Source organism: Leuresthes tenuis, unplaced genomic scaffold (genome assembly GCF_036924035.1).
Source record: "Leuresthes tenuis unplaced genomic scaffold, fLeuTen1.0.hap1 SCAF_19, whole genome shotgun sequence".
Taxonomy (NCBI): domain Eukaryota; kingdom Metazoa; phylum Chordata; class Actinopteri; order Atheriniformes; family Atherinopsidae; genus Leuresthes; species Leuresthes tenuis.
The window spans coordinates 7,472,099-7,496,534 of NW_027325373.1; the positions used below are offsets into that span (position 1 = coordinate 7,472,099).

The 24,436-nt window shown below is 38.2% G+C and overlaps 1 protein-coding gene across 1 annotated transcript in view; it reads right to left on the reverse strand.

Annotated features, from left to right (window-relative positions):
• Positions 1-1,535: 1,535 nt before the first annotated feature.
• The window catches only part of LOC140276809 (ephrin type-A receptor 5), a 62,702-nt gene continuing 39,801 nt past the window's right edge, over positions 1,536-24,436 (reverse strand). The window contains exons 7-19 of the mRNA XM_072371621.1: positions 23,235-23,324; positions 22,970-23,039; positions 22,766-22,868; positions 19,687-19,754; positions 18,402-18,527; positions 17,670-17,855; positions 17,153-17,214; positions 13,012-13,079; positions 12,786-12,927; positions 10,704-10,853; positions 8,859-9,052; positions 7,366-7,530; positions 1,536-6,855 (exon numbers count right to left, since the gene is read on the reverse strand). Coding sequence (XP_072227722.1) covers positions 6,744-6,855; positions 7,366-7,530; positions 8,859-9,052; positions 10,704-10,853; positions 12,786-12,927; positions 13,012-13,079; positions 17,153-17,214; positions 17,670-17,855; positions 18,402-18,527; positions 19,687-19,754; positions 22,766-22,868; positions 22,970-23,039; positions 23,235-23,324 — 1,536 coding nt within the window. The 3' untranslated portion in view covers positions 1,536-6,743. The remainder of the gene's footprint in view (positions 6,856-7,365; positions 7,531-8,858; positions 9,053-10,703; positions 10,854-12,785; positions 12,928-13,011; positions 13,080-17,152; positions 17,215-17,669; positions 17,856-18,401; positions 18,528-19,686; positions 19,755-22,765; positions 22,869-22,969; positions 23,040-23,234; positions 23,325-24,436) is intronic.

The window sequence follows — 24,436 nt, forward strand, 5'->3', positions numbered from 1 at the left end:
GGTACTTCACAGAGCATGGCCTTATGCTGACTGGACAAGGACATAAAGTCGGCTCACGCTTTTTAAAATTTTCACAAGTATCGTGGCATTGTGGAAGTACATGATAGGAAAAAAATTAATCCCGTTTTGCCTTTTTTTGGGGAGAACTGTTTCCACAACTTGTATAATTTTCAAGGTTTTCCAAAAAGGGAGATTTGGGGGGGGGGGGCATGCAAGTTGTGGAAAATTATGAAAAAACAATTCTCAGTGGTGCTCCTATGACCATCATCTTAAACATACATTCTTTTATTCTAACAAACTTGTCAGGTAGTCAATACTCTAGGAATATGTGGACCTGTTTCTGGACAGGAGGGCTAAATCTGTTCAGCTCACTGGAGAAATCACACAACATGATCCGTTTGCTCCGCCCAAATGGGAGTGAGCTTGCTGAAGTATGTAGATGGTGACATCTTCAACCTCCTCTACAGTGATAAGCAGACTGCAGTGGGACCTGAAAGGTGCTTACTTGTTTACTCCAATGTTTGCACGCCTGATTGCTTTCTCAAAAACAATGCCTCTGGGAAATAATAATGTAAAAGGCTAGAACTATATCTTTATTCTGCTTGTATTGACATAGCATTTTTTTGTTTGACTTACATGTATAACACACTTCGTCATCCATCTTTTCTGCATTGCAATAATTTAAATTAGAGTGACTTTGTTGATCTCATACCCATCCAATTACAGAACTATTACATCCAGTAACTTTTGTTTTCAGGAAACCGTTAGAAATACATAAAATAAAATAAAATTTAAAAAAAAAAACTTAGACGCTTAGAAAGCCCCACTGGCAACTTGTTTTAATGGTCTATTTGCAGAGCAGTGCAGACACATCAGACCACAAATATAAACACAACCGTGTGGGTCACTTACTTTTAGATAGATGTATAATTCAAGTTTAAGCTTCAATTCCATGATTTGCAAGTGTCTCTCCTTAAACCTTAATTCCACTATTCCTATCAATATAATCCCTCTATTCTCATCCTTGTAAGTGAAGTGCCACACCAAAATGCTGCGCTAATGTACAGCAGGTAACATTCTCCTGTCTGCCTACAAAGTATTGCAGCAGCTGGTGCAAATGCTTTTGGTTTTGCAGCCACTGTTTGATCAATGGCAGTTTTAGACAAATTAATATTTTCACCTTCTGATGGCCGAAAATAAAAGTTGGGGACCGTCAAAAGGACATTAATTGGAATTCATCCTCTGGAGACTAAGCTTGTCTATACATTATTAAAATGAAATACTCCATTAGTTTTGCCAACACTGTTTCAAAAAAATAAAAATAAACTGTAACCTGTGATACTTGTTAGTAATAAACAATAAGATTTGGACTAACATACTTGTTAGTAATAAACAATAAGATTTGGACTAACAGGTTTCTAATGATACACCCATCCACTAACACTGGTGGTGTAGTTATGATATGCAGACACTTCAGTCAGGAGTTGATTTATTTTCCAAGTTTTATTACAAAAATATATAATTTGATAAGACACTACAAAAACATCAACACAACATTATACACGACGGTCTCAAAGACAAACCAATAGCACATCAATAGCCAAGTATTTTCACTGTGCTTTTGATGAATCACAAAACATTTATTCAATTGTTTATAACCTTATTTGTGAGTTACTGATATCATAATTGCTGTTAATGATCTGCAAAAACATAACTGCACACCTGTTTTTTTGTACACTTGGAGTGAAAACTTCACATTTTCCCTAGATATATGACCACCCAATTTATGTACCCAGTTCCCACTTCCTGAGAAGTCAACTACGACTGAGAAGTGGGTGGGGAAATTGTTTTATTCAAAAAACATGAAACTGTCTGCTTCCTCTTTGTAAAACACAAAGCAGTTTATATTTCCTCATACTGTAATACGGTTGGTCACATTGCACAAATTACAGCAACACCCAAAAACCTCACAGGCAGCTGCTATGAGTGAAATGTCAACTAAAGAGTTAAAGCCACTTCGGCCTTATTCCAAAGCGTTTGACACAGTCTTGGAATTTGTTAGCTTCTCGTCTGATCTGATGACTCAGCTTGAAGAAATTAAATTTATCTGGGCATTGGAAATGCATTGGAAACAGAAAGTCACAGCAGTCAAAGAAAATAAAATGAAAAAAGTCAAGTAAAAAACAACAATAAGAAAACAGTATTACAAGCATAACCCTGTCCCCTGATGCAACCCCACCCACTTCTTTAGTTATGTGGTTTTCAAAGACAGCCAAACCTGTTTTAGGATGCTGTAGTATTTTAAAAACCATTCAGTTATAGTGCAACTTTGTATTGTTGTTATATCCTCATGCATTTGTGTATGTAAATAAGACTTTTGCTTGTATCAGGAATCAGGTATTGCTTTTGCAAATCTGGTACAATTCAGTCATATCTGGTATCTAATGGTTTATTCAGCGCTTTTATTATGGAACCATTTCCACCCTCATTTGTATGAATGCAAGCTTTTTGATTTTTTTGTGATGTTTATATATTAGATTGCTTCTTCAAAAATGAAAGTTTTTGATTCAGACTAGATCTGTTATGTGACACCACAAATTCTGACTCCTGCAAAATCATTACATGGCTGACAGAGTTTCAACAGAGTCACTGTAGAGTATCAACACATTAGCGAATGTTCAGCAGATGCTGGTTTGATGTGCTTCCATTCTTCCAGTCATTTGACAGTTGCAAAGATAAAATCATGCTATTAAAAAATGCTAATTAAAATAACTCACTAATTAAGACTATCTTCACAGCAACACCTGTCAGCTGAACTGTTTATTGTGGTCTGCAGTGTCAACAAATCAATGCCTTTTTCCACACTTTTGCACTTAGTGATAATTCAAAAATACCACAGACAATCTTGGACAAAATATCTGGCAGAAGTTTGTAGACATCAAGGGTTTGTGGTATTGATCTCTGGTAAAGAAAAGAAAGAAAAAAAATCATCCAAAGACAATCCATCTTAAGTCTGTAAAACCCTTTCCTTACATCTCGAAGGTGTGATGTGCCATACACAACAAAATGGTGCTTTACATTAATGCTTTCATAGCTTTGATTTGTTTTGAAATATTACCAATGTTTTGTGCTTAACTGTCAAATTTCACACAATGGGAAGCATTGACAAGACAAAATTACATGAGCGTCGGAAATCATAGTAATTATATAGTAAATAATTGAAAAAACTTAAACACAAAAGTACATGATCTATACAAATTTTGCTCAAAGAAAAGGGCCACAAATTCCTCATAAAGTGCAAATTAAATTAGTTCCAACATTCGCAACATTCCAACATTGTCTGACATTCTTCTTATTGCCTGTAGACTTTGTTGGCAGAGTAAATGTTATAGAAAGCTGGGGTACAATTGGAGCATAGCATTTTGACAGGAGAGGAAACATTGGTGCTCAGAAGATGCGAGGCACTTGTAAGGGTAAATTATTCACTAATTGTTCATGCTCCACGCATAGGTTTTAAGTTGAAAATTACTGATAAGAACCAAGAGACTGTGAAACTTTATCAAATAGCTCATAGCATTAATGTGCCCCAAGAATTAAAAACTGAACTAAAAACTTGCTGGTTGATAAATAATAAGCACCTGATACAATTTCTTTTCCTGTAAATATCTCACATTGTGCACCAGATTACTGATGCATATCCCCCACGAAATAAAAAATAAATAAAATACCTGCATAGCCACTATAGTCTACATGTAAAGGCTTACTGCCAAAATCTTGCATTTTTCATGATAAAAAAAAAATTACAACTGGTTTTATTTTTATTTTTTTTAAAGTGGGAAAAAAAACAGAATACCTTTTGAATAAAGGGTAAAAGACAACTTTCTAAATTTCTGCAAGTCAACTATTCCCCAAAATTTCTAAAAAACAAACTAAAAGATATCATAAAAAAGCTGAAGCTTAAGTGATAAATGTAGACTACAGAGACTATGCAGACCTTCATCTTGTAACCAAACTTTCAATTAAGTAGAACATTTTGACTCATAGAAACACAAACCCTTGTAGAATTTCAAGTGTGATCCACTGCTCTTACATTCAATCATCTAAGCATGATCTTGACAATAGGCGAAAGAGCTTAAACTACAGCTGTACAGCAAGTCACTGCCACGATACTTCACTCATCTTGACGTACGAGCAATGGTTTGAGTGTTTAAAAGCCAAACAAGCTCTTAGAAAAGGTGAAATACCCCTTTATAACCTTACATTCTTCTAGTGTGCTTTTCACATGGTCAAGTGATACCACCTCTTAAACAAAGAAAAACAAAAAAATATATATAAACTACCTTTACAATCTCATTGTGTTTGCACCTTTATGCCCTGGCACTAATGTATACTGACAGAGAAAAATATAAGCATGTCATCTGCAAAGATAGATATAATGTGGGAACTCAGATTCTGCTGAGGTGGACACCACATGGAAACGGGTCAAGTTTTTAGCAATACAACACAGTAGCAATTATTCCTCTATGCCAAGGAGAAGTAAAACACAGGTTTGATCACTGACATCATTGTTTACCTTTAAACCATACAACGGTCCCTGTGCTTATTACTTACATACTTGTCGAGGAAGAGCCTATCCAGCTCTATCATTTAGGACCAATGAAAATGCTTCTCAGTCTTGCACCAGAACTATAAATCAAACAAACATCAACAAGATAAGATGATAATCTGTCTTTCTCCATATCCTTTTGATTACCCTTACATGGGGACAAATGTGCTAGTTGCCCTCACCAAGAGGTCTAGGTCTTAAGTAGCAGAAGTGCAGACTTACAACATTTGTCACAATTGATTTATGTGTACTACTCTGAGTTGCAGGATAAATATCAACTTGTCCACATCATGGTGGACAGAAGACAGAAGAACAATGCTCCCTGCTTTAAATATATAATACATTATATACATGAAAGACATATAGGCAGAGCTGCTCAGTAGTCCAAGAGAGTACTGTAATGAAACAACAGTCCACAAAACGTTTTGCTATCTTTTAAACAGGTACAAATAAAAAATGATTATCAAGTTAATAAATATTGCCTCCATATTTCACGCAGTCCTGTTAGAGTGAGGTTTAGTGTGGCGTGGCAGAAATGAGTGAGATATACTCTGCAGTATGGTGAACTGAACAGACTGCTGAGGGTTTTCTGTGGTACCTGAAGGTTGTTGGTTCTCAGTGAAGGCTTACTGAAGATCAGAGTGAACTCTTGATTGGTGAAGGCTGCTTTGGAATCGTTGGAGAGGTTCCATTAGAATGAAAGTAAATGTAAAAACAGTAAACAGTAAATGATTCCACTATATTCTCATCTAACAAATACCCATATTTTTAAAGGGCAGTTCCATCAGGGTTCACTGAACTTTCCATGAATTTCCCACAACTGAATCTTCAATCTTGGATTGAGTGATTCAGCTTAATTCTACCCGAAGCAACATTTCGATTTGAAAATGGACGACTGGTGAGTTTGAATGTCTGGACTAAAAATCCAGGTTTGATGTATCAGGGTCTGAGACAAGGTTGAGTTTAATCTTAATCTGACCAAACTCTAAAGTCAAGCTATGCTAGTGTGTGGTGGTGTTACTGGAACCCGCACAAAGGTTCCCTGCAGCTGATATCACTTTATATTAAACCTATAAGAAGTTTCCAGTTTATAAAGAAGTTGTAGATTAAAATCAATGTAATTTTGTGTTTGATCACTGGGGAACTCTCCAGGAAACCCTCAAAACCTTCCTAAGATTCTTACAGGCTTTTGGAGCAGCCTTCTGAATGTTTTAGAATCCATGGCTTCATTCGTTCTTGCCACATTCTATCATTCCTTTTTACAGCCCTAAGAGGATCTCTAGAGAGTACCCTAATGCCTAAAGATTAGCATCTTTTGAAACTTCAAATTTGCTTCCACAAAATGCCTTATACATGACATTATGTTTGACTGTTTTAGTTTGCTTTTCAAGACAATTAAGTATGTGACTGCAAATGTAAATCTAGACCTTCTGCAAGTGAGTAGGAATGTTGCTGCAGTATATGTGGCACGGTTACCTGCAAGAGACAGCTAAACAAAAAGCCAAGCAAATTAACATCAAAAAGCCAAGACTAACACTTGAGACGATTTTGTTCTTGGTCCATTAAGTTAGCCCTGCCTGAGAATGTTGTTCAAGTCAACAACTCCTGATGGAAATTAACTTCCAGGAACAACTGCAAAAGATATGCCAACTCGGTTCAGAGCAACTGGGCTCAGCTCACCTGAGACAGGTTAAAAAAGTTCTGTTTGAGCCCGTTGTGTCAAACTCCTGTTGAGATACAGCCAAAAAGTGATGGACCAGATCTATGGTCTTTCTTTCATGTTTGAGAATCCAAAGAGTGCAAAGAATTTCACACAACTGGGATCATTAGAATGAAAAACATCCCTTATGTTCAGTGTAGGTCGCCATCTTTATTCCTCCACGTTGCACCAATCAGTCCAGTTCAGTTTGGTTTCAGCGCTGCAATGTCAAATATCTCTTGTGACTCCACATGCAAAAACCATCAAACTGTGGATCATCCAGTGTAGATCCACTGAACACAGGGTTTCTTTGTCCGCAGAAAGTGCTAAGCCGCTCTAGGTCCAACAGTTCTTTGATTACGTACTAGGTCCAAAAAACGTATTTAAGTATGTGCAGGTATGGACGTATGGATGCGTGTGCATGCCTGTACATATGCATCAGATGTTTACTGTAGAGTTGGTGCTGTTCATATGGACTCTCATCTCCTGAATACTAGTGATAATTTTTTTCTGATGTCCAGCCAAGTTCACTCCTACTCTTCGCAAATCCCTGAAAAACAGCACACACACACAGCATGCCACTATTTTTAAACAATCTGTTAACGAAGAAATTAACGATTATAAAATCATTATGAAACCTTAAAAGTGTATTTCCAGTGTTTTACAAAAGCCAGATGTTCGGCGAAGTTCTTGTTCATCTTGAGAGCGGTGCTGTCTCAAGTAAGATCAATATATAATGTCTTGACTTCAGCAATTAAAAAGCTGTTTTGGAAGTTTATGGATTGATGAAATATTCATGCATGTCATGCTGATTTTCTGTAGCTGAATCCATCTCTTCAAAAGTTCAGAGTTTTGCAGGACATCTTACAAGCTTGCAATCTTGCAAATTTTAGTAAAAAACTCCTTTTTGCTGAGGACAAATTGGTCATTTTGGATCGCACTGGCAAAAGAAAAGTAAAAAGTTAAAAAAATGTTTAAAACCAGAGAGAGTATGTCCAAAGCTATCTGCAGGGCCACATGTCTTTAAACTGTATGTTTGTATGTATGCAGGGGGCCTTACTCTGATGTCATCTGAGTCACTGTTTCCAGTGAGGAGTAACCTCCCTCCATGAAGAGTTCAGTGTATCGTCCCATCTTGATGGAGTCAAGCCACTCTCCTACAGTCTGGCTTCGAGTACTGCAGTCTCCCTCTACACTGGCATGTTCCACTAACAGGTTGGAAACCCTGGCACGCAGATGGAGACAACAGTGAGAGAAAGATTGCGACTGTGCAAGAATCCTTTAAACGCCACCCCTGACTGACAGGGTGCTGTCAAACTAGATTCAACAATCATTATTGTGGAAAGATAAATGCCAGATTCACGCATACATTTTAAAGCCCACAGCTGAACTCAACAGTCCGGAGAGCTACCTGAGAGACTTCACTGGTGATTCTAGTTATGCACCATCACACAAGGCTGCAAATGATTCCCACTCAAAACTCTTTGTCATTCAGCTCACTCCTCCTGCTGATAAATAGAGCTCCCCATGCTATCAAATGAAATATTCACTGTAGCTAACAACGTTTTCCACGCTACAGCAGGAACAGGAGAGTGGTGTGGAAAAAAGACTGGCCTTGTTGGTGTCCCTTTAATCTTGACAACTGCCGTATGTCATTGCAGGGCTATTAGATATGGCACTGATTTATTAAGTATGCTCCTTTTTGTGTTTGTGAAAGAAGAAATGAGCGCTCCACTCAAGATCCAACATCATTTCACTGCCTTAGCAAAGAAAATAGGGTTATGAGGTGTCTGAATAAATGGCTCCTCCACAGCACTTAAAGCCACTTCATGCCATTATAGACTGATGCAGTGCACACACATAAGTAGAGAAAAACTAATTGAACACTCAAATATATGAAAATCAAAGGACTGAACCACTTTTAATAATTTCTCTGCACTTCTTTGACGACTTTAAGCTCCCTGAGACAATATCCTGATTTAATTATCCACTTCAGTATAGACTGTTTAACACTTCATTTGCATGACAAGTCTATAAGCTTGGAATGCTACAGTGTTGTTTCAGCTTGTTTTGAAATGAATAGGGGAATGCAAACTCAGTGCAGGTAACTGTTTCACATAGGGCCTTCAATACCTCTTTATGAGAAAAATATGACATTATATAGAATTTTACTAGAAGTGTCATTCCTTCATACTTTCTTCTAAAAAAAAAAAGATCATTACTAAGTGTTTCCTGACTTCAGCTTCACTGAATGACTAGTTTTGTTTTCCATTTAGTGATTAGCTGGTCTCAATTGTCACAATGCACAAATGCTTTTTTAATTTCAGTCTTCAAACATTTACATTTCTCAGCGTCTTACTGCCTTCCACATGATGCCAAAATTAATATACTGATAATCTTTCTCAGATTATTTTAATTATGGGGTCTTGACTCTTTCTGTCTCAAATGAAAAGCTTTTTTATTTGTCTACTTTCTTTATATTATAAATGCTGCCACATACTGCATAACCAACATTAGAATAGTTTAAATGTGCAGACTGACTTCCTTTAGTACCTGTGTGAAGAGTTGACCAGTTTTTTTAATGAGCTGGGGTTGCGAATAAGTTTGTCAAGTAGACAAACAATCTCATCAAACTTGGGGCGGCTGCTGCGTTCTCGCTGCCAGCAGTCCATCATTAGGTGATACAGGGCCTCAGGGCAGTCCATGGGACCTGGCAACCTATAGCTCTCCTCTACTGCTTTTATTACCTGCAGATGGATAAGAGAGATGGAGGAAGACAGGAAGGGGTTATTTTTTTCCACCCCAAGTCATGGAGTGTTGCAATAACTTAGGACAATCTAAACAGAGTTCCTTAATTTAGAATAAAATACACAGAAAAGACTGGAGGTAAAAAGTGTGAAAGTAAAGTCCAGTCCATTCTGACAGAAGGTTCTTCTAAGTCTAAAAACACTACATTTCACCCAGCGACAGGAAGGACAGTGACCAGTCCCTGTGACTCTCAACTGGATAAAGCAGGTATGTAAAATGAAAATACTAAATTTGCTACAAGAATTTCCTGTCACACACATCATGAATTCTCACATCGTTCCATGTTTGAGTTCAAAACCATCCAAAGCTTGATTTTTTTGCTCTAAACAGGTTATACGATCTTATCAAATGCAGCTACTGAATGTAACTCTACTTCTCTAAATGAATTCGTATGTACATGTTTTTCTCCAGTAGTACTGTGACTCACTTCAGCATGGCAATGTTGCTTTGAAATTTAATTTCCCAGGGCAAGATCTTGAATCCTGATACTTGCTGAAGGGATGCACCTGCTCTGTTTCTGACCTCAAACTCATACTTTCACAAAGTTAGCAGGCAACAACCAACCCAGTTTGAGAGTCACACAACATTAAAGCATTAATTTATTTGTTTATTCCAAATGCCGCATTGCTCAGTTAATCATTTTCAAAAGTAGGAAGATGCAGCACAAAATCTCAAAAATGTTTTTCTTTTTGGACCGAGTTGGATGAATAATGAATAAACCCTAGCTCTTTTCGTTAGACCCTGCAGTGGGAAGCAGGCTGGAGTTTTCAGCCTAGTTCTGCCAATGCAAACCACTGCGGGGAATTGATTTGTGGAGTTCATGACAGACTTTATCCGTGTTAAATTCACTCAAAATTCACACAAAACTAGAATCTGACAGCACTCCAATACACATGCATGCATTAAAGTGCACACATGTATGCACTAAACATACATACCACACATACAGTGCATACACCAACTCCAACTAAAGCATAAGAGAAAAGCACAACATCAGATAACTACGTGCTGAGAGGGGGAAGAACTACACTTAGCACACTGGCAGGGTGGAAAGATCAGAGACCAACTAGAAAGGAAGACCAAGAGCATGGATGAGAGGCAAGAAAGAGTAGAGATAGAGACTGTGTTTGAAAGAGACGAGTGAGGACAAGAGTGAGAACTGAGAAGGAGAGAATGGGAAACAGAAGGAGACAGCTTAGAGAAAGAATGTGAGAGTCTGCACTTTCTTGTGCAGATCAGAGAAAATCCAGCATAACACTTTCAATTAAACATCAAACGCCTTCTCCTCTCTTTTCCTCTCATCCTCATCTTCCTTCCTCTCCAACTCCTCTCCAGTATTTGAGACGCAAAGCCTAATAACCAAAAGCAGGGAGGAGTCTGAAGCAGGAAGAGGTCACTTAAGGGCTAAGGGCATACATGTTGCCTGTGTGAATGGGTAGGATGCAAGTATATTGGGTGTGTGATGGTGTCTGGATAAACTGCTACATAGACAGAGCTATATTATTCTACTAATTATATTATGAGAGGTGAAAAAAAATAGAAAAAGGGCACAAAACAAATAGCCATTATGAATTTTATCATGAAACTTACATCTTGATTGGACATCTCCCAGTAGGGCCTCTCTCCGTATGACATCACCTCCCACATGACAATCCCGTAACTCCACACATCACTAGCTGAGGTGAACTTCCTGTATGCAATCGCCTCAGGAGCTGTCCAGCGAATAGGAATCTTCCCACCCTGTGACAAAAATGCAGTGATGTTTACTGGAAATACAAAAAAACACTGAATGTAAAGCAGTAATTTATGACAATTTTACCTTGAAATGAGCAAATTATTATGGCAATCCAACTTGTAATAGTCAAATCTTTGTTCTGGCTAAAAGCGGCAACAGTCTCTCAGGAAACGTACATTGCCAGGAACTTGGATGCGTCGCCAGAGACGCAGAGAGCCGAGCTCAGTAGACTATTAAACTCGGAACACAAAGCCCACTAAGGGGACTGGCGTAACAAACCTCAGGCAGCACAAGCTCAAGAGGAAGTGGTATATGCATGTAATTAGAGGACGTGCATACTGATCTCCAGGGCTACTAACTAAGCTAAGGGCTAGTGAAACCAGGTCAGCTATTCCTTTGCTTTACTGGCCAACTTTTGCTTAATGGACAATAAATAATATCTGCTTCGGCAAAGGAGGTGAGGAGCTTGGCTCAATAATAAGAAACACTAAGTCAGCTTTTCAACATGATGCTTTTTCTAAAGCAGACCAAAACCTGCAGTTAGGGAAAAACAGAGGAGCTGAACACTAACTGCTCTCCTATGCTTAGCAACAGAGGAGTATCTTATGTTCAAATGTTGTACCCTAACGTCTTGTGTTGTTGCCCTTATTTGATTTTCAGCTGTGTCAGCAAATGTGAAAACTGGCTGGTTCTTGATCAGAGGCCAAGTCAGCCAATGCAGACAGAGGTTTCACCATCAACCAAAGAAGAGGCCATAGAGCTGATCAGCAAATGCTACATGCCCCTGCTTCAAAGTAACAAAGTTCAGAAAATGTAATCAAATTTTTTTACATCCGTCGTACAGCTGAGTATATTTAAATTATTCTGACAAGCCCACATAAAAGCAGTTCAGTGCCACACTGGTACAAATAACCAGTGCATAAATACAGCTGCAGTTATTCAACAAAAAAATAAATAAAAAAAATAATAATAATCAATGGTTTGTGACAGATTGAAACCAAGTAAAAAAGGTTAATTGAGACACTTCCTCTGCTAATGAATACCGATTTCGGAAAACATTTGCAATGTCAAGTTTTATTTATTTTTTAACATATTCCCCGTCTAAATTGGGTCCTTAGATTGCTCTGCTTATTTTCCTCATCTTCATTATCATGCTTTCCTTGCAAGGATAGAATAAAAACTTGACAGGAAGGCCGCTGAGTTCCACAGGAAAATGTGTTTTCAGCTGATGAGTAGTGAAATTAGCCTGATGCAGTATTGATGAATACAGCAGCAGGATGTCTCAGTGTCTGATTATTTGAAGGATGTGAATTACGTTATTCTCGTTTGTCAGGGAAGAAGAGCTCAATGACGATGGAGAGAAAGACCAAGAAGAGATACAGCCTGGCACCAAGAGGTGACTGACAGGATATTTTGGCGCGAAGGCAGCGAGACTCTGAGCTAATTGAGTGTTGTGGAGACTGAGCCGAGTACTAATTGGTCCTCCTCTTGCAGGAAGCAGCCTGTCAGCCAAGGATTCACAGCTCAATTTAAAGCCTGGTGCTGTTGTCTGTCTGAGTGTGCAAATGCACACTAGCGTGTGTAATTTGGCAATGCTGCATGAGAGTTTCTCACTTAATGCAAAGTTTGTTATACCATAGTCACAGACTCAAAATAAACACTGGATTAAATAAAAATGTCTTTAAAGATGACGGTGTTCCATCTTTTTACTCACATCAGTGCTGTTACAATTAGTTAATGAATAAATATGCTGATCAGCAGATAAATAATCATTTTCTGTTTTTTCTACATCTATGTTTTTTGGATTCTCGACAATTGCTCAAACTAAAAAACGATTTTAAATGGTAATGCAAGTTTCTTTGACTTACTCAATCGTAACAACACTCAACTTGATTTTCAACAGTATTATATTCACACTAAAGAGCATTCAGCCTTACCCGTGTGGTGTATGCAGCCTCTGGGTCATCCTCTAGGACTCGGGACAGACCAAAATCAGACACTTTGCTTACAAGGTTACTGTTGACCAAGATATTACGAGCTGCCAGGTCACGGTGGACGTAGCCCATGTCAGAGAGGTATCTGTCATGGATTAACACAATGGTAACATAAGCACTGTGCACAATAAGCTCAATAACACTATGTGTGTGTCAGGACTGTGCATACCTCATGCCTGATGCGATGCCACGCAGCATACCGACCAGCTGGATTACCGTAAACTGACCATCATTTTTCTGCTCAAAAGTAGGAACACAAACAGGAACATGCATTCTTAGTGACATTCAGTACTCATTACTATAGTTAAACGAATGACTGCATATGATCTCACTTGAATGAAAACAGGATGCAACACTGGAAAGAGGAAGAGCATCAAGCAAAAGCTAGAACTGTAATCTAATACGTGCCAAAAAAAATTCAGAATGCACCATATGCACTTAGATCTAAGTAGAAGAGTGAGTACAGAGCTTCTTCACTGCTTTATACTAAAATCTAGGGAAGACCCTCTCAGTAAAAAAATATTGCCAAGAAAAAAAGAAGAGGAACAAGCTAGTTTGAATTAAGTTTGTTCAGTAGGTTCTAAGCTCCTGCAGAACTGGGTCATTAACAGAGGGAGAAAAAAAACAGAGAATAAATGCACAATGGTACTTGAAAACAAGTCGAGTAACTGTTTCCTTAACACTTCACCACAAAGCTAATTAACCCGCAGGGTAGCAAAATCAATATTAACATCAACCTTTTCTGTTCAACTTCAACTAAAAGTTTGTTAAGAACATTTTGCGGGTAAAAGAGCTAATTTTACTTTCAGTTACCTCTATTGTTGCAGTTATACGCTTCAACTAAATCTTTCTCAAATGATCACCCTTTCTTTTTCTATAGTGTCAATAATGATGGTCATCTGCTTAATCCTCACCATGTTTAGCATGCTAGGTATAACTGATGCGACTCAGGTCATTCCTCCAATATGTTTCAGCTTTTTCTCATTTCAAGTTGTGAAATAGGTGTCAGAAACAGAAAATTACTACATTGTGGCTCTCTGTCTCAATGTGCAGACCTAAACTGAGATTAAGGATCCCTCTAATCCTGATCAGAGCTCAGGGTTGCAATGCTGCCCTATATCACAGCGTGAGTTTTATGAAATGTCTGACTCCTGCAGGTGCACATTTCCCTGTAGTGAGTCACCATTCTCATTCTCCATTTCTGAGTCTAACTTAACCATTCCCTTTCAAAATTCCCCTGAAAATACATACAGCAAATTAAATGGTATGAGTTTGCATTCTGTCACAGTAAAACAATATCATAATAAAACTGATGATCTGATTTAAACCAGACATCAAATATGCTGAATTGTAGTTGGCATGTGCTAATGTAATAATCTCACAATCAGGGTAAATGGTAGAATTGTCCAATGTCATCAATGTGGTAGGATTTATGTCTATCATTAGTTTTGTAGTGTTTGAACACCTCTCAAAGCTGCTTTCTGAATGCAACAGGAACCAGCTTGACAAATATTAATGATAGAGAGAGATTATTACAGTGGCAGCTTTTTCTTTACCTCCTTGAGTTTCCCTGAGGCAAGACTTAAGATGCCTGAATGACCGAAAGCCATCATGACCGTGCATTGAGTAGGCTTTAACACTTAAGTCCTCATTCAGTTTTTTCTTAAAAAAAAAAACATCACATCATGTTACCATAACAGTTCACACCACAATACCAGACACAGTTGAGCTAAGAAAACTGTGATCTTTCTCCACCTTGGGACACCGACTCTACTATCGCAGCCGTGTGTGAAGTGTGAAGGGAGACTTGAGCATGCCCTAAAATTCTGCAACTCCTTCTGGAGTTACAGTTTTCCCAAAACAGTAAGTCATATTGCCATAACTAATCATAGCAGCCTGAAGGTGTACTGTTATCACATAAGATATAAAGACTGTGAATAACAGCAGCTGAAAATATCACTTTTCCCAACATGTTTAAGCTTTTACAACAGATGGTGTGATATGGTTAGGATTTCTCATGGCTTTTATGCCAACAAGGGTAGATGGTGTGAAGTATAAAAAGAAAAAAAGCATCTGTCACTTCACCTGGGTGCATCAACTCTTCACCACTGTCTAGTTAATCTTCATCTGATAGATTGTTAGCAGAAGCTGCACTGGACATTTGGCATAGTTTTATCTAGGCGCTATGAAGAAAAAAAACACTTAGATACAGCAGCTAACTACAAAGGGAAAGCCAGGATGAAGGAAAGTTTGGATAGTGCTGTCCTTTATTCCTTCGAAACGCAGATCATGTCTCATATTAGGTCAGAACTAACAAAACTACCATTGCAGATTGTTTCAGAAAAGCAGCAGGGTGCTCATTCAGACGTGACGCTCACAAGTTGAGTTGCTGTCAGATTATCGGGAAGCAGTGCATGTTTGAGAGGAGCTTTAGTTTTCTCCCAGTGACAGTTCTCATTGTTAGTTTAAGCTTCAGCTCCTTCCAATCCAAATGTAAACTCTCCAACCTTCCTCTTATCCACACTTCATGTTTCCACAGCCCCCATGGAACTACAGCAGAACACTCCTATTCCCCTAATGGTTTCAACATCAGTTTCCATCACAGCTAAAACTACTTTTTCCATTCATCCACAGCAGAACATCCCACTTACACGTGAAATGAGATGTTAAGCCAAAGATGTGAGTTATGAGGGTTACAGTGCATTGTCCAAAGCAGGGACAGATAATCAGGACCCAGTGCAGCCCCTGCTTTTCTCATGGCTATGTCATTTATACCAGCCTCAGTACACCAGCCATCCATGTAATTACTTCACAGGGTTTTCTGTGCTTCTCTGCCTGCTGGTTCACAATCTCCTCTGCTTCCCCTTTGCCATCCCGGTTTATTGTCCATGACACATAGTACAGTCATGTCAGCAATTTTCACTGACCACAGCTCTGTCTCTGTATACGGTCTCACAGCATCCTCATTTACCATTTAGTGTGAGTGAAAGCATCCCGTTCAGCTCAGGGCTGCAATCTGTTCTACCTTTCAAGCACATCTACACATCAGAGCACCACCATCAGAGTCATCGCTCTATTAGCCATCTGCTGCAGAAATGCATGCTTTTTTCATGCAGAATTAGGCCCCATGCTCCACCTGAGCATTTTGCTGTTGTAATCAGTGATAGAATCAGGAGGGGGATCATTCCATTCAGATTTACCAGCCAGCCTCTTAATTACAGTTCACCTTCTACTCTTAAATTAAAGTCTAGTCTGCACAACTCAGACACTATTCAAGCCTAAAGTGCTCTGATGACTTTCACATTTTTTTGGTGATCAAGAGAAAATTTTAAAATATGCAGGCTATTTCAAAATCTATGCCATGACCATACACTCTACAGTTTCTTTGACTGTATATCATTTGTTGTTGCTTTTAGATTTAATCGACTCTTGCATTGACCACGGAATGTGATAATTGACCTTTGTTTGTTTGCAAGGTTATACAAAATAATTTCAACACCATATATTATGAAATTAAGGAAAGATTTGGGGCAACCAAAGTGCCTTAAATTCTTGTGCAGACATGAATAATTTTAAATAAAATTACAAAATACTGCACTCTATTATGAGCATGTGCTCTGTTGTAGCTTGAGCAAACATTTAATTTACTGTAGTCTCCTTGAAAATGAGAAATGCATCATTGTGATGCCTGCCAACTTTGACCACCATCCCTCTTTTGTGCAGAGTCAGAACAGCTAAGACTTTACACAAACATTCATATCATCACACGCTCATCTCTTGTGAATTTCTGCTTGAATCTGTGGAAAGATTAACAGGTGCTCTGGAATAATGACAGCTTTGGTGGGCATATTTGTATTGCACACTGAATCACTTTAACCACAGTGATGTATCGCTATTATAAATAATACTTGTTCTTCTTGTAAATGTTCTTCCACATCTGTGATAATCGTACTCAGAATTTGACACAAGTAAGTAGTTTCTCTCCATCTCAGTTTGTTTCCCACACACTGCGATCCACTGGTGTTTTACCACAACATTGACCTCAGGCTGACTCATTCTTATTTTAATGACGCCAACAATACGACTTTAATATTCCCTTTCAGTCAATTTAATGGATTCAGTTGTGGTTCTAACTGTTCTCTTATTTCTTTTTTTTTTTTTTTACCCACTGCCTCTCTCTTGTAATTACCATACTGTCCTCCTCTTTTCAAACTTGTCCTTCCCAAAATCTTTACAACCGTTCCCTTCATTCTTCCTAAATTGCTCATGACCATTATTTATGGATGGATTCTTTTTCAGTCCTGTCCTACCTTGAGAAAAGTGTCCAGCGATCCATTCTCCATGTATTCAGTGATGATCATGACTGGCTTGCCTATCGAGCAAAGAACAAAGACACACTTCAATTCAAACATAATTAATGTTAATTCATCTGAGGAAACAAAAGCTAACATTTGACAATATAAGTACATACAAGTACTTTTTTCCTCATTTTCTAGACTGAAATAAAGAATTGTGACATACTATAGACATGGTGAATTGGTAAATCAGATCAGGTTAACATATTGGACATTTCAATTTACTGTTACATTATGCATGTGTGTGAATCAGGAAATGACAATTTCAAAAGTAAACCTCAACTAAGCCCGCTGAGCTGACAAAATGCGATTAAGTGCATCTGACTGATGGATGGTGAAAACCCCAGACAGAAGCACAGACTTAATAAATCACAGCAAAGTCTGAGAAGTAGAACAATATTTCTAAATGTCTACACTGTGTAAAAAGTCTACAGGGAAAAAAACACTGTGTTAAAATGTGCTCAGAACTCACTCTTGGTGACCACCCCTTCCAGTCGGATGATGTTTGGATGGTTAAACTGCCCCATGATTGATGCCTCCCACAGAAAGTCGCGTCTCTGCTGCTCTGTGTAGCCTGCTTTCAAGGTCTTAATGGCAACCTGGATCTCTCTTTTCCCAGGTAGCCTCAGGGGTCCACTACATACCTCTCCAAACTCCCCTGTAATTTAAAAACAGAGACTATGAGCGTGGGCTAAACAGTACAACCAATCTTGACATTCAAAAAAATCCAACAGTAAATCAACCCAGCGTTATTGGAGCTAAATCTCAAACTAAATGTTGCTCTGTTAATGGAATACTTTATAACAAACTAAACAAGCAGTTTTACCAAACATGCATTTCCATTTAATTTCTCTCTCTATCATTTAATTAATTTATTTTTCTTATCGTGATCAGTGAATTTTGTTAGAGTGCACAGGGTTTGTCTTCATCATGTAAAAACATTTATACAAGGGAGCCTATGCAGTTAAAATATGATCCAACACGGTTTAAACTCTATACAACACAACAGAACTGGGTTTGACTCGTGTTTCTTCTCATCTTATTGTGATTTAACAAAGTTTAGTTTGAGATTTACCCATTTCAGGAAAATGTCTGAACATATTCACTTAAGACTTATCATTATGGTCAAATCAGCCTCGTTCTACTGTAAGGTGTACATGCACACACAGATATATAGAGGAGCAGGAACACCGACTGTACTCACCAGCACCAATGATCCTTTCAATGGAAATGAATGAGACATCAATCTCCTGTGCAAATTCATGCACTGCCTGGTTGGGATCCTCATAGGTAAGGGGATCGATATAAGTGCGCACCCCAGGGAACTTTACTGGAGACACAAACAGCATTATTGCCATTTAGAAGTCACTTAGCGTACTGAAATTTAGCTAGGTTTGTATCCACAGCATAATGCAAATGCCATATAATAACTTAAATGCAAACATAACAATACAATGACACAAAGTAGTCATCGTTTGAGATTTTACCCTCTTTGCTACATTATTAAGTTCTTTTCATCGAGGTTGTCAGCTTCAAAATTAGAACCAATTTGCAATATCCAGCATTAGAACAGTATAATTTGCATGAGAACAACCATAATCTGTTGGCAAGGGAGAAGATTTTCGTACGGGAGGCTTTCTGAATTTTGATCAATATTACTCTGACAACAAACCAATCGCATTCAATATGCAACAAGGCTTTGGTTTCATATCAGTAAACAGTCAATTAGAAGGCGTAAGAGGAAGACCGCATGGGCTAATATTAATTTAGCTTTCTAGGAGCTTTTAAATTTACAAAAATGCATTTTAAATACAAACAATGACTGGCACAAAGACCAACAAGTTCATAACTTTATTCTTTCACAGTTATTATTGTCCCTTCTTTAATTGTGATATACATGCACTGAATTTCCAAACTTTTAAACTTAAATTCTTTCTAAAGTGACCTAAATACCATGTCTAAAGAACTAAATATAACACTTAGCACCTTCAATTATTCACAAAAGAAGCAGGACACCCTATCAATCACATATTACACATTCACACATCCTCCTCCATTACAGAACCGAACAAGACTGTATCCCACACATACTGGCTCCATAAGTTGCCATAAGTTGGCAGTTGGCTCAGGAGCAGGTTAGCAGCATTGTACCCTCAATAGCAGAGTACAATGCTATAAATGTAGACAAATATATTAAGCTGTCACAGCCTATAAAGCAGCACAGCTTTATGTGTCCTCGACTGACATGGCTGCCAGTCCAAAAACAGCTCCTGGCTGAAAATACTGTCATCTACACTGGTAGCACAGATCCATGTGTGTGTACATGAATCAACTAACAGGGACATGTCCACTGTCTGAACCCCCTGTACTGCTGTACAAGCAGGATAAACTTGGGATGAACTCGTGTCTCTCCCGATGCACAAACACACACGTACATTGTGCACAGCATAAACAGAATATATTGGAGGAGTTGGGAATTTCTGACTTACAGTGACCGTTGTGAAAGTGCATCTTTTCCTCCTCAGGATCTTGCTTTGCTTTGCTGTAGCCACATCGCCTAAGGAGGAAACCCAATCACATCAGTGTCAGTGTCAACCTGAAGCACTGTTGTATGCACACAAACCCAATTACACTCGTCTCACTGACTCACTGATAACAAATAGAATTCCGTAGAAATCAAAATGGATGGAGGGATTGTTTCTTTTCTTTCTACAGCATCTTTTAGCATTTATCTTCATATTTATCATTGTGCATCATTTCAGTATATACACTTTCAATTTGTTGCAACTATCAAAAGATAGTAACTTTATTAAAACAAACCAATTGAAAATAGTAAGACTGGCATAACATGTCTAAGACAGTAAAAAGCAAACCCTGGCAAGCAGAGGTCACAATCCCCCCTAGATCCAAGTGCAAAATAAGCTTTTTATTTCCTCGGAATCTGCTAACCCACATTCATGTTGATCAGCAATATTGCTGAAAAAGCTGAAATATACTAGGCTTTCAGACAAAAGCAAAAAGCTGCAGTTTTCAAATCATATCATTTTCTAGGAAAGCCTTTCTCAACATATTAACTGACTTTTGGTGAAGAAGAAAAACGTCAATCACTATTCAGAAAAGGACATGCACGTTGACAAAAACTATGATCAAGTGCCTCTGAGGAAGTTTTTTTTGGTTCTTGTGAGTGGGGACATGTGTGTAACCCGATGGTCAAAACCTGTTTTAATTAGCATGTTTTGGGAATGTGCAAGCATATGTACGTTTGCGTATATCCGAGCTCGATAAGCTTACATGTGCCAACATTTAGACAAATGGCATCAGAGATAATCACAGATAACCCAGATTAAACATGGCGACTGATTTTAAAAGTTATCCTTCATGCAAACACTAACACACATGAAAAAGAACAAACAGATTTTCTATATTTACAAGGCGAATAAACTAATTTACTTTGCTGCATTTGAAAAACTCAAGCAAATGTTTAACATTGTTCAGTTGTTTAATTAATTTTTTAGCTCTCAAATATAAATAAACAAAATACACAAACAGGCACAGGGAGGACTCCAGTCCAAGTTTTGTCACTCCTCTCCATGTGTCAGCCAGGGTTGGCTGGAAGGGTTTGTAGAGGACAGCTGGATATTTTGAGGGAGGGGGATCTGCGTGGGTCTGCCAGAGGGTGTTTAGTTTGCTGGGTAAGTTGAGTCAAGGGGTCTGGGCAGTGCACAGCTGGCCCTCCAACTACATGCATGTGTGCATAAGGGTGTGTGCCCGCAAGTGTACTCTGGAGAGGCTTGCATGTGGATGGGTGTGGGGGTAGTGGCTGGAGGAGGAATGTTGTGCCTGTGTCCCAAATCCATCAGCATGAAACTGTGGCTCTCCTCCCCCACACGAAACCCAGAGTGATCCTTGATCGGTGTGCCTTATGCGACTACACCAAAATCACCTCTGTATTGTCCTCATTTGTTTTCAATGCTTTAGCATCCCCAGGGCAGACAGTATGTACAACGCAATCTTTGAAATAAAATCTGGGTTATTAAGGAAGCATGAATCAAATATATTGGTAAAATAATGAAAAAAGAAACCAGAAAGAAAATATGAGGTTTAATACATATAATACTGGGCAGTGATTAAGAGCTTTCTCTAATTAATATTCTATTTTTGCAAAAGTGAAAAATTATTTTCACAATTAACTATACCATATTACCTATAACGTATACCAATTACCGACAAAGTAATGTGATAGTCATATGAGCCAAGAGATATGCAAACATTAATGTGTTTAATATGTGGGGCAGTGAGTGATAAATACTGCTGTAAAGCACAGGGAAGTTCTGTTCCTAGATGAAGGAAAAAAATCCACTGACTTATAAACATCAAGCCTAAAGTTACAATTTAAGAAGCAACCCTTATTCCTGACCCATAACAAAACTCTAGCCTTAAGCTTTTTAATCCTGTAACGCTGCCCAAAACACAGAAATATCTGGAACAGAAATTAGATCTGATATTTGAAATTTCTGTTACGAGGCAATAGGTCAAAGTAAGATAAAGAGAAGTCATCTGATTATGCCATAAACTGTGTGAAAGATGAAGGCCACTGCTGCCATCTGAAAAGTGAAGCCAGCACACAGCTGCTTTCATTTTTAGTACCAGTAAGGGCGTCTGTCTTCAAACCAACCTCTGACATGGAATACATAATGTTCTGCTGGTTCCTTTCACAGCAACTCATGATTAAATAGATATTAGGCCTTAAATAGGAGTATGTACTAATCTAATTAACATGCCTCTGTGTATGTACAGAAGTAGTGATTGAAAAGCCACTTGAGGGAGACAAACCAGGAGATTAATCTACTGGGGAACATACATTACTTGATTCATTTATTAAGACCCAATGCAACATGTGGATATTGCAGAGCCCAGGATTAGAGGGGGGCTCAGGCTTGAATGAGCATTGTCACATGTCTGTGGGGTAGGTTATGTATTTCATACAGTAAGCTTTGTTGTTTTTAAGCTTATTATAAGGAGTTTTCAGTTTATCTTAATCATGGCTTACTCAGTTAAGACATAAATCAAAGGTAAAATCGTGTTAATTTTGTTCACATTATGAAGTCTGTATGCATCCATAGGCCAATATACAAAGTTGTAGAAAGAAGCTGCATAACTGGTGCACTTTTTAAAAGGACTTCATGATCAGGAAATTTTTCTATCAGACTTTTATGAATTTCACTGAATTCATTCAATCCAATACAGTCCCTAAACATGCATTAGTTTGGTATTAACAAATTTAGTTTAAATACTCTAATAAGGTAACATTTTTAATTGCATTGCATCCCATCCTTAATTAGAGTGTTGTTTTGCAGAAATACACTGTCACAGTACTACTGTTACTTTCAATACTTTTTACAGCATTTAATGTACTTTGGAGACTCTTTGGAGACCTCTGCTCTCAAAGGAGAAACATGTGTGGGCATAAGCTAGGTACCCATTTGTGCTTTCACCTGCAAACATATCAATACATACACACTCGCCTGCTTGCATCTAATTTCTTTAGGGTGTGTATTTATACCTTACCTTCCACTGAGCAGGAATCCAGCAACCACTGCCAGAAGAACCAGAGCCAGTGTGATGGCCACTGCTATTATCGAAGCTTGAGCACGCTCACTGGTGGCAGTTACTGGCAAAGAAAATATGTGGGATTAGACACAAGCAGTAAGCACACAAAACCACACCTGGCTTCCATTGTTGATTGTCATGCTTTTTCTCCGGTGTACTCACAGTAAGGGCTGGTCTGGAATTCAAAACGTCGGCTAAATGCACCGTAGCCTGCTGAGGTTCTGGCTCGTACCTAAAATAAATAACATTGTAGTAAATAGCACCACAGTACGTCCATACTAATATGTGTTATGCTTGAAATTAAATATTTCCTTTGCAGTCTAATGGAATTACACTTTGCTTTTTCCATTCTTACTTATCAAAACATTTTCCCGTTTAGCCATCTAATTAATTATCAGCTGATTTTTTCTTTTACTCCATCTTTCACCTGGAAGATGTAAACTGAAGAAGGCTTCAGGCCTTCCACCACCATCTCTGTGTCTTTGGATTTTATTATGGTGTAACTGGAGTCCTGCTCCTGTAGTAAGAGAAAGAAAGAAGATTATTCTAATTCATTGCATATAATTAATTTCTACATACAGAATAAATGTGTATGCTTGAGTGAATGAGATTAGTTGCTGAAGTTATGAATCTGCCAAACTTTGTGCTCATGCATCTGTGCTCACATATTGATTTCTGCCAATTCACCTCTTCATTTTTGTGGTTAAACTACCTGTGGTATATGTGAGCATGATTGTGTTTAATTGAAAGTGTGTGAGGATCACTTTCCTGACTGTAACCACAGAAGGTTTAAACACAGTTCCATTAAGCCAGAGGCCATTAGCTAAAGACTGACCACAAACTGCTCTGCTGTCCTGTGAACCACTAACCTGACCTTCCAAGAAAATAAGACATTTGAGGAGGGAAAACAGGAAGGGCACCAGAAAACTGATCTTAATACAAACATCAAATTGCTTTACCTGTCTAAATCAAGCTAAAAACTAACTTTGTTTTCAGCTTCTGAAATAGTAACACGTGAAAGAGGTGCAGATAGGGGCCGTAATGGGGCCAAAGTGAGCTGATGATGGAGTAATTTTAGGTTTTCTGTGCACACTCAGGAAAGAAATAACCCACAAAACAAAACGTACGATGAGTCGCATGTCGATCAAATATTGTCTACCCAAAATAAACAAACTTATCTTTACCCCAATAGTGGCCACATATTCCTGTTTGTGATGTGCTTTCATCTGTAAAATGTTTGTGTGAAATGTATTTCCATTTTGATGAACATGACATGGACAACACACAACACAACTTTGAGTCAGTACTTAGTTTAAAATGGGTGTAAAACGAAACAAACTGAAAAGAGACGCAGCTTTCCAAGGACAAAGCATAATTTCCCACTAACCACACAGTCAGTGTATATGTAACTTCATGGAATGCATTCTGCCAATACATGTGCTTTATTCACATAAAAAAAAACACAACTAAACAGACATAAGGGAGATCTGAAAATCAATAGCTCTGACAAGCACAGAAACACCTGCAAGTCTTTGCGCTTAAAGAGGCACTGTCAAACCACAGGTGGCCTAAACCCAGTGAACAAAAGCACACTCAAAAGCCCACACAAAAGAAAATATCTTATATATA